This window comes from Pseudorasbora parva, chromosome 8 (assembly GCF_024679245.1).
Source record: "Pseudorasbora parva isolate DD20220531a chromosome 8, ASM2467924v1, whole genome shotgun sequence".
Classification (NCBI taxonomy): Eukaryota; Metazoa; Chordata; class Actinopteri; order Cypriniformes; family Gobionidae; genus Pseudorasbora; species Pseudorasbora parva.
The window spans coordinates 36904047-36915754 of record NC_090179.1 but is presented as its reverse complement, the minus strand read 5'-3'; the positions used below and the strand labels follow the sequence as shown (position 1 = coordinate 36915754).

General features: G+C 38.9%; 1 protein-coding gene across 2 annotated transcripts in view; it reads left to right on the top strand.

The window, feature by feature from the left end:
- Nucleotides 1-1028: 1028 nt before the first annotated feature.
- The window catches only part of caln1 (calneuron 1), a 68450-nt gene continuing 57770 nt past the window's right edge, over nt 1029-11708 (top strand). The window contains exon 1 of one of the 2 annotated variants that reach the window (XM_067451118.1): nt 1029-1682. Coding sequence is in view for 1 of the 2 variants with exons in the window: in XM_067451117.1 (XP_067307218.1) it covers nt 2892-3031 (140 nt within the window). In the remaining variant the exon portion in view is untranslated. Of the gene's footprint in view, nt 1683-2526; nt 3032-11708 lie in introns of those variants that run through there. The other variant, XM_067451117.1, reaches the window with a different exon arrangement.

Genomic DNA, 11708 nt, shown 5'->3' with positions numbered 1-11708 from the left:
GAGATCTTTGTGGAAGCCAACAGAGGCAGACAGTGTGGCGGATACTCCACTCTATTAAGGGGTTAGTTAGCCGGGAAGTTGCATCTGTGTGTCTCACAAACTCTGACTCTTCTATTCATACGGGGCAGTGAGGTTAATGTTATTTTTATTTCTTGTGCATGATATGTTTATTTCTTTCGTATATGTTGTGATCCCAAAACTACACACACAGTTGTGTTTTCGTGAATTGTGGGGACTTTCGATAGGCGTATTCGATTTACACCGTGCAAACTGTATTGTATCCTACACTGCCCCTGCCCCTAAACCTATCCATTCTGCATTTTTACTTTCTAAAAAACATAATTTAGCATGTTAATGAATCCGTTTACATTGTGGCTGGTGATCTTAGGTTTTATTATCCTTGTGGGGACATTTGATTCTGGGTCATCAATGTTCAGCATTTTACATCCAGAAGACCGCCAAATCTTTGGATGCATAATGTAGAATAATGTTTTTTTTTTTTTTTTTTTTTTAAAGTTTACACGTGATTAATAGGCTACAGGTTGGTGTGCATGTATATAAGAAACAATTTTTTTATACAATTAAAGGGTCTTTCTCTTGTCAATAAGTATCTCTCTATTACAGATTATTACTTGGATGGATGCATGGATGGAATATGGGCTGATGGATGGGCGGATGGATAGATGAATGCATGTTTGTTTGGATGGATGGATGATTGATGCATGTATAGACAGACAGACAGACAGACAGACAGACAGACAGACAGACAGACAGACAGATAGATAGATAGATAGATAGATAGATAGATAGATAGATAGATAGATAGATAGATAGATAGATAGATAGATAGATAGATAGATAGATAGATAGATAGATAGATAGATAGATAGATAGATAGATAGATAGATAGAAAGAAAGATAGCATACAGGTCGCATCCCTGCAAAGATGATGTGATATTCCCTAACTCCACCTGATCTCAGCTCACCTGCGGATGACTGACAGTGTGAGCAGTAGTAGGCTGGACCCGCTGACTAATGACTCGAGCGCTCAGTCAGTCAGTGTGTGTTCAATGGGTTAATTCATCTTCTGAGAGGAATCTGTCTGCATCTTTCTCACAGGAACCTGCTATTTCTTGTTTTGTGACCGTTAATGCCCAGCTACAACTCGTGGACAACAATATCCAGCTGGACTGCTGATTTGACAGCGATGTTTATTGATTATTTTTATGAGGCTCGTGTGTGTGTGTGTGTGTGTGTGTGGCAGTCGAAAATCTATGAGCAGCTTTTTGCGATGTGAATCAATTAAGGTCGGGAACTATGAGCAGGAATTCGCTGAGATCATGGAAGTACTGAAACATCCAGGGGCTCATTAGAGCTGATTGGAGTTGGGGGAAAAGTCCAACTGGTTTTATTGCGTTTGGCTGGAAGTCCGACGTGTTTTTTTTTCCGGATAACAATCAGGGACAGGACCACTGTCCACTGCATTCACACCCGATGGCTACAGATAAGTGTGCGTATAATCGCGAATGAGATCTGGAGAATTTCCTCATAATTCAGCGACAATCTATGATCCAGATTTCAGCAGCGGGATAATCTGGATCCTGTGGCGACATCAGCTCGGATCATCAACCATCGAGATCTGAGGGAACACTTTCAAAGATCGCCCATCAGCACCACTAAAGGTAAGAGAGCTTGTGCTGAGTTTATAAATCATGTCTGAAGTGGATTTGTGTGACATGGAGGCTTTAATGGGGAGCATGATTTCATAAACTACAGCGTATTTCTACACTTGTGCACCTGTTGTTTTAATGGGTTTATACTGGCTGATCGATCGGACGGAAAATTTATGATTTATTTACAGTCGACTTGGATAATGGGATTACATTTTTTTTAGTTAGGCTAACTGTTCTTTAAACATATATTGTTAAAAATTTTTTTTTAAAACATTAGGCTAACTATTAATAATACTAGCCTACTAATAATAATATGGCTCTTTAATTTTAAAGATTTTTATTTAGAAATTATTAGGCTATTTAATATAATAATAACAATAATAATTACTTGTTTTATCATTTAAACAGTAGGCTAGATGTTAAAAAAAATATTTTTATATTATAGCTATTGTATCTTTATTTGTATTATAAATAATTATTATTTTGCATTAGCACTTTACTTTTAAGTATGTCTTTACATCTAATTTTTATGTATTATTATTATTATTATTATTACTGCTGTTGTTTCATATATATATATATATATATATATATATATATATATATATATATATACACACACACACACACACACACACACACACACACACACACACACACACACACTATGGATATTTAGTTCTGCATTCAACAAAACACAAACATAATTCATTGCTGGCATTCGGGTGGCAGTTTCTGGGCAAATTATCCACCCCTTAGTCTCATTTGACAAGTCAGGTGGTGCCCAGCCAACACCCCCTTCAGGGAAAAAAGTGATGGACATGCTAATGATTAGAGAACCTGGAGGAGCGGTGTAGAGTGTGAGAGAGCAGGAGTGGCGCTGCGGTCCGGGGGGCTGGTCAGCTGTGTGTGTGTGTGTGTGTGTTCTCAACAGAGCTGCAGAGGCAGGACTACTTATGTCACCGAGGCACTATATGAGCCCACCGATGTCACCACTGCATCCCTCTCCAGAGTGTGACTTGAGGGAGATGCTGACCAGCTGAAGGGATGTATGAACGGATGAATGAGTGACTACCTGCTTCAGGCTGCTGAAATATTAACTAGGGGTTTCTGGGCAATCTATGCTGCTCGGAGAAAGGACCAGCGGTGGGACGTAGTCAGGCTGTGGAACTGTGGGACAGCCTGCCCGCTCTGCTCCGAGCCGGAGTGTGCTGTCAGATGGAGGTCACCGATCTGGATCCGGACCCTCGGGCGGAGGGGTCTGAAGGAGAGGGGCTGTGTGTCCCGAGCAGTGGTGAAGGGAGTCCTGGGAAGGAGCCTGTTGTGCTTCAGTATCCTGTAGGGTTTGATCCGTACGGGTAAGCAACACATAGCTGCCATCCCAGGATCCTAACACTCTGGCATGCAGGAAACATGTTTTAAATGGCTTTTTATTTGTTGGTATGTGCTCTGATCTGAATGTCAAATGTGTGTTTTCTTTGACGAGAGTAGTACGGGTAGAGATGATGCTTTGATTTGATGCTTCTGTTTTGGTATGTGTGATCACTGGCTTGAAAGTAGCTGTATTGATTTTAATAACTTGAAATGTATTTATGCTCGGGTCTGTCCTTCGAACCATAGGTTGCCTTTGTAGGAGGGTAAGACGGAGAAGTTTGAGTTATTTTGACATGATGTGGAATGACATTTTGACACTATACTTTTTTCCAGTGACTTTGTGAAGCACAGCTCCCTGTAATTTGATTTATTTTAAAGGATGCCAACTTTTTCTTGTTCATTTAAAGTTTTCGACTCATGTGAACAAGATATGGGTAAAAGCAGTTTTATGATCTCTTTTTTGAAATTTAAGATACGCACTTTATGCTTGTATTATTGAACTTTCGTCAGCTGTTTTCTAGGGAACTTAGAGGCACTGTTGGATTGGAAAGTTTTGCCCTCAGTTGAACACTTTGTGATCAATGCTGCCTCCACTATACCCTCTTCATGTCCAGACACTCCATTATCCCTCCTGAACACAACATTCTGATTGTTTGTGATGGGGAGATGACATTTCAAACAGTGTCCCAGAAGCTGACATTTCATACTCCACCAAAACTATTTACTTCATCTATAAGATACCTTCTATTTCTTGTATAGTCATTATAAATGCAGGTTTTATGACCTTGTGTTAATTTAGCGACTATAGTGTATTCTTAACCGTCTTCCATCACGCCAACGCATGCAGGATTATTTTACTGCATTAAAATAGTGAGAGATGTGCTTTGATTGGTCACCATTTATTTAACACTACTGTTAAAAAAAATCTGGGTCTGTAATTTTGTTTTAAAAGGCTACATTCATTGAATCAAAAATACAGTAAAAGCAGTAATATTCAGTTTTTCTTCTGTTATATAATATATTTAAATTATATTCAGTGTCAGAAATCATTCTGATTTGCTGCTCAAGAAACTTTTCACATGTATTATTAATGTTAAAATGAGTTGTGCTGCTTAATATTTTGTGGAAACTGTGATACATTTGTTTTCAAGACTCTGATTCATAGAAAGATCAAAAGAACAGCATTTATTTGAAACAGAAATCATTTGTAACATTATTTTTACTGTTACTTTTGATCAATTTTGATATAATATGTGTATATTTCACATCCATGTAATTTGTCAGCTCCCCATCTGCATTTCTTTAATCAAATCTTACTCTTAGACAAACTACAGAGTGTCTTAAAGTGTATCCGATGAACTGATGCATTTTTTAAGATACTTCTACTTTTGTGCCTTTGGCATTATGCAGTCGTCATGTACACTTAACAGTTCATCATGTGAACAGCGTAATGGTGAGATTGCAGGTGAATTAGTCATACTTTCCCCCTGGACACACTCAGACTGTCAAGCTTTGCCCAAGTGAGTTGCACAAATGTGGATCTAAAAAATGTATAGAGAGATGGAGTTTTTGCAGACAAACTTTTTACACACCGTCGTAGCGTGTTGTATGTAGTCAAAAGGAAACTGTTCATTTTGCTCAGCAATTTTCTATACCACCATTTCAAGTGTGTAGTCTTAAATGGTGGTTACCAAATATAAGTGTGTGTGTAGTATGAGTTTCCATGATTTATGAGTTATGTATTCAAACAAAAATGTGATTTGAATGCTAATGAACCTGGAGGCAATGTGATAATTACCTTAATTAAAATTGCCCCACACGGTTCATCTGTGATTTATCCCTTTCGGGGACACTGATTTATTTGGCCAATTCAGTTCTACTTGTGCAAAGTGTTGACACATGGTGCTTTACAGCCCTTCACACGGTACCCTGTAAAGATGGAGAAATGGTTTTCACTGGCATGAAAAAACTCACCAAAGGCTCATTTAGAGTTGCGTGATTAATTGTTAAAAGATCTCAATCTCGATTCAAACACCCATCCGCCTGTCTATTAAACCAAAATCACAGCGGTCAACTTCACAAACAGTCTTTACAACAACACTGTGTCTTTATTTCTGTCTTACAGTAATTCAAATTATCACAGAAGTACTGGGATAAAAGTTTAGAGGGCGGATATAAACACTGCAAACAGAGTGATTCCCTTATCCAACTTATCGCTTCAAATAACGATTAACTATTGTGTAAATTATATCGTTACACCAGTAGCTGGCAGATTCATCCAGTAATGAAACAATGAAGAATTTATAAGTCATTGAATCATTCAGTCGGTCATTTTATTTGATATATCATTTTGGCCAGACTGTCATGCAAATAAATTATGACAAAATATTAATAACTTAAAGGGTTCGTTCACCCAAAATTTTAAATTCTGTTATTAATTACTCACCCTTATGTCTGTCGACACCCGTAAGACCATCTTTGGAACACAAATGAAGATATTTTTGTTGGAATCTGTTGGCTCAGAAAGGCCTTTATTGGCCACAATCACATTTCCTCTCTCAAGACCCATAAAAGGTATGCTGATTCATAAAGCTCCGAGGCTTCAAGAAGAAGTGTTTTGAAATCGGCCATCACTATATAAGTCGTTATTTAGTTGTTTTTTTTAGCACAAACTATTCTCGCTCCTTCATAACATTTTTGTAGTGCCACTGTAGTGAGATGGGCTTTGTGACGACGTCTTTAGTGCCTTTTATGGGTCTTGAGAGAGAAAATGACATTGGTGTCAATGAAGGCCTTTCTGAGCCATCGGATTTCAACAAAAAATCTTCATTTGTGCTCCGAAGATGAACGGAGTTAGCCTGACAAGCTAGACCCACATCAAGATGTTTGGTCTGGAAACTCACCATAGACAGGGCTCAATCCGAGGGGCGGGATAAACGGTTGTCTTTCAAACTCCCTCTGCACGCAATTGGATAGCGCTACAACCAACCAGAGCAACGAAGGTGAAGCAGAGCTAGTTGAAAGATTAAACTTTTGTCATATCCGGTCTGAAAAACTCCGAACACATCTTCCCTTTTTAAAAATGACTTCCGTGCTGTTCTTTGTTCTTTTCTCAGAGAAAAGCTTAACTCCAAGTCTTCCAGAGTTGCGGTCAAAGCTGATTCGAAAGACCGCCGTTCGCCAGTTTCTGTGTTTACTAGTAACACACAAGTGCAACTCGGCCGTCATTATGTTAAGCCCCGCCCACCGACTCTATACACGGTGGTTAATCATGTGATTGGCCCAAGCAGAGTTTGGCTTTTACAGCTCAGAACTGTATTGAGAGTTTCTAGACGATACTCGCAGCAGATTAGATTTGCTGCCGCTAGGGTGCATCTAGATTTCTAGGCTAAAACAGAGGTCTTACGGGTCTGGAATGGCATGCGGGTGAGTAATTATAGACAGAATTTTCATTTTTGGGTGAACTAACCCTTTAATGTGCTTTTTCCTGAGAGATTTTTTTTGGTTGTTGCATTGTATAAAAACTGTAGATGTAGTTCGCCTTTTTGCCAAATAATTGTCAAATAATCAAGTTTAGTGTTTTGTTCGTCCATCATATTTAAAAAAATATTGTTAGATATTTTGATTAAAAGTGAGAGTAAAGACATTTATAATGTTACAAACGATTTCTATTCCAAATAAATTTTTCATTTTTATTCATCAAAGATTTTGTTGTTGTTGAATAATTACAGATCTTTATCCCGAAATGTTAAATGCTTCTAATCTGAAGTGTTAAATTAAGGCATTAACATCTCCTCAATCAATAGAGAGATTCAGGACATGAACCAGACGCTCAGACTATTAAAGGCTTTGCACATCCCAATCAGCTGCCCCATTAGAGCAAATCCCTTGTCTCCTACGTTTGTCCTAAAGCAGCATTCATATTTTACAAAGGTCTGCCATCCATCATGGGCTATGTCCTTCAGCGGACTGCGACTACAGCCTCAAGCTGTATGTGTTTTCCTCTGCTTTGGTGATTGGCTGAAGCCCAGCACATACTGCGACTGCGGGCTCACATCCCAAAGCGTAGTCTGTGATCTGGAACCTCATGCCCCTTCATGCTGACTGCTACTTCAAGTGGCTTTTCTCGCTCTTGCTCTTTGCTGACGGTGTTGTGGTATTTAACCTGCTGGGTGACCACATTGTCCCCACGAGAGCTTTAAGTTCCAGTACAGGACACCAGCAGTGCAGCGTCACATTCTGAAAGAAGGCCAGCTTTTTAAGGCCAGGTCTGTCTGTAAGTCAGCCGAAAAGAGACGAGAGAGAGAATTTTTTTTTTTTATGTCAACAGTATACATTTAAAAAAAAAAAAAAAATCATCACATGAAATGAAGACTCCAGTCATAACATAGGGATGCTGAAAAGTCAGCCTTGCATCACAGGAATAAATTACATTTAAAATATAATAGTGTTTCACAATATTGCTGATTTGACACACAGGGTGTCATTCCCGAGAACAGAAAAAATACAAACCTATATAGTTATTGCTAGGGAAAGTCCACTGGCCATCAGTGTTGGGGTTAAGGCATTACGTTACGCAATTAGATTAAGCGACGGGTAAAGTAACGCATTACTTTTACATTTATAACAAAATATCTGAGTTACTTTTTCATATAAGTAATAAAAGTTACTTTCCTTTCCCGTTTATTGATTGAAAACTCGGAAGGACGCCAGCACAGCGCATCTTTATGAGAGCTGCCATCTTGTTGCTCAACTGAACGTCCCAGCATATTATAAGTAGTGGCTAGTGCACAATAAATACAACATAACATCACAAACAAATGTCATAACCTATTAAAACATTAAGACTTTTGACGGTTGATAATGCTAGGTTTCTCAATTTCTCGCTAGAAATTACATCGAAAGTAGAAAACGTTGGTCAAAAACTTACATTTACATGCAAACTGACCACCAACCACAACTTGCATGTGTCACAGTCATGGAAAGCACAGGAATGTGGGATATCAAAGGCAGCGAAGGATACATCTATGCTGCCTTCAAAAATCGATCAGATGAAGGTCTCTCCGGAGACTGGAAGTGGAGCTTATTTGATGCCTTACCTTGGAATGCATCCTCCTAAGGCTGCATTTTTCAGTGTTGAATATTTTCTTCTGTGACTTGTGCTGCATCCCAATTCACTTTGGAGAAAAAGCAGCTACTTTTTGAGGGCATAGTAGAAGAGTAGGCGAACATTGGGACATACTACTTCGTCATCTTTAACGGACAGCTCTGTCGCTTAGTTACATGCATCCTGTCACCGTTTAAACTGCCCTGTCAATCCTCTTTTCACAGTTAAAATCATCCACATTCAGTTTAACTTCATTTCCTACCATTTCGGAGAGAAATGTAGTTACACGTTGTGGGTTTTTCATGCGGAGACTCTCCTCATGTGTTTGCAATTTGAATATGATGCATTTAAATGGCCAAAAGTATCCTTATAAAAGTTCACAATGCTGTTGTAGATGAAATATAATGTGGAAGACATTGAGTGATTATCTTCATCAGGTTAGATACTGATTTTGAATCACCCAAACTCCTTTATCTAAACCTCTTAACTGTCGGGCGTGCACATCCACCATGTTTGTAGTTCTTTTAAACACTTTTTATCCGTGTTTGTAGTTCTAATCAAATATTGTTCTCATACAACACGTAGTAGGTTGTGCACAATATCAGTCATTTGGACATCATCCGTTTCCACTTGCCAGATTTGAAGCTTTCAGACGGCCTGCACGGCGCTGACATCTTGGGACCGAGTCTGCGCAGTAGAGCGCAGGAAGTAGAGCAGGAAGTACAGTCGCGATATCAAAAGCCCGCCCACACTCTCACAGATGCAGAACAATTAATTATGTTGGTGTGAAATAAACAGTTATGGAAATGTTGAAATTAAAACCAAAGCTCCAATCTGCTCCCAAAAATCCTTAAAAAAGTCTGTTAGTGCCTCAGTGACAACTTCACTCAGATAAGACGTCGATCTCAGCTGTCAATCATGACGTCACACCCCCTGTTTTTATAGCATTAAAGGTGCACTATGCAACATTTCGTCCACTGGAGGGCGCCTATACTAAACGGCTCGCGAGTACCGAGACTTTTATTATGACGGGACGGGACAAAGTCGCCGGGCGCCCGCACTTCCGCTTTTTCTGGTCAGGTAAAAACAGCTATTTTTATTATATCAGATACATTTAAGGGGCCAAGGGCTTCGGCCATCTGTCCACTCTCTTCCCTGAACTGAAATGAAGTAGTGGGCTGTACTTTCCACACGATTGACATCAGGTTCCAGTACGCCAGGTTGGCTGGTGGTTATGTTGCCCACATACCGTCTCCCATGGCCGAGACTGGAATTACGACACCTGTCGGGCCGGGATTGAGGCACAAAAGTTCAGTTTCTGAAAGGGGCACTGCAGGCTTGATTGAGACGCACCGTAATTCTTCTGCAGTTCAGAATGGCAGCACGGTTGAAAGGATTGAGCTGCGTCCTCTACGGTACAAGTGTGAATTTGCATTTCTTTTGGCCTGAGACTTATTCATTTCACTTTTGGTGTGAAAGGGCAACAAGCAAAAAAAACAAGAGGTAAGCCCAACCCACGTGAGAAAAAGCAACGTAACAATTACTTTTCACATAAAAACAACTAAGTAATGTATTTTGTTACTTTTTAGGGAGTACCTCAATATTGTAATGCATTTCTTTTAAAAGTAACTTTCCCCAATGCTGTATCAGAACTAAACCGGTCACCTTACTCTGATATCAGTATTAGCATCAGAAAAACCCTTATCAGTTGACCACTGCACTCAACCTCTTTAACTGGACTCGGTAGTGCTTTCTCTGGCACTTTAATTCTATGGCTAATTTAGACAATTGTATACTGTTGAAATCTTGATTTATATTTATTTGTTTAGATATATTTTAATAATGGCTAGTGCATGGTTAGCGGCTGTCACATGGGCCATGAGCCAAAAACTACAGTAAAGCATTCAGTGGGTTTGTTTGTGGGAGTACTTGGTATGCACCGAATCCATCTTGATCTCTGAAACGGCCTGCAGGATGTTGAGTGCTGTGCATTTTGAGTGGGCTTTTGACACTCAAGCCTGTTTTTAAAAAACTCACGGTTTCGAAAGGCCCAATTACAGAGAAACTCTGTGTCACATCTCTATCTGATGGCATTGTATTCAAATGATTCCCATGGCTTTGACTGTGCTGAATAATTAATAGAGAATTTTTGCTCATGCTAACTACGAGATCTGAGAGATTTCCATATAAAGAGCAGTTCCAGTTGGAGTTATTATTTTTTGACTTCATGAACTCTGCATACTTGTGTTAAAGGGGTACTTCAGCGCTGGGAAGATGAATCTGTATTTAAACTGGGTCATCAATGCAGTAGAAATGTGAAATTATTTTTGAATTTGGTGTCTTCTAGACTGAGAAAAGACAGAAAATGTATTTTTGTCCCATGGGGATGAAAGACTACAATTCCCAGAATGCTTCGCTGCCCTGTGAGGCCATTCCCAACGCCACCAACTTCATTACTGTGACGGAGTTAGAGAAGACACTACAATTAAAAACTGAACGTGTCTGTTCAATATAATGAGTGAGTCACCGCGCGAGTATCACAGCACTGAGCACTAACTGCACGAGTGATGAGAGCTGAGGTAATCGCGACTACACTCGCGGCATACATTCACAACGCCAGTTCAGTCTGGAGCGCTTCAGTTTATGCCTTTGCAAGCTTAACTTTCATAGAAATGAATTTGAGAAGTTAAAAGACTTACATTGCTCACCATAGCTCCGTTTAAATGATCCTGTCTGCAAGCTGAGCTCTCCCTGCAAGCTGAGTATTATCTCCCATCCCCCATGCACGGATTCAAAACATGGGGAAATAGCTCCCTCTGCTGGCTGTAGTCTTTAGCCTCTGGGCAAACATTCCTCCTATGATGCAAAAATCGTCAATTTGCATCATAGGAGGAATTTTTCCAGAAATAAAATGCATAAATCTCTCGTCTCAGGGAGATATGAGGGGGGAAAGCACAATAATTTGAATATACTCCAGGGTTTCTACTGATACAAAGCCAGATGCTAATCGCTGAAGTAACCCTTTAAGTAAAATGACTGTTGCTTGTATGCAGAATTGTTCTGTTTATATGAGTGATGATCTATATACTACTGTCCATTATTTAGCTATTTTGAGAATATCATAAACTATTGCCTTGTAACTTGTGTCTGAATATATATATATATATATATATATATATATATATATATATATATATTGTAAAAATAATAAATTAATAATTATGTCAAACATCGTATTGCTATATTACATTTTATTATACAGTACCTTTCAGAAGTTTGGGGTTGGCAAGCCTTTTTTTTTTTATTAAGAAATTATTTTTTAGGAAGGCTATATTCAATTGATCAAAAGTAACAGTACAAAAAACATTTACAATATTAGCCTACAAAATGTTTCTATTTCCAATAAATACTTCAAATAAAAAATAATATGAAGAAAACATTTGAAACAGCACAACTGTTTTTAACATTATTAATAATAAAAATGTTTCTTGAGCAGCAAATCAGCATATTAGAATGATTTCTGAAGGACCGTGTGACACTGAAGACTGGAGTAA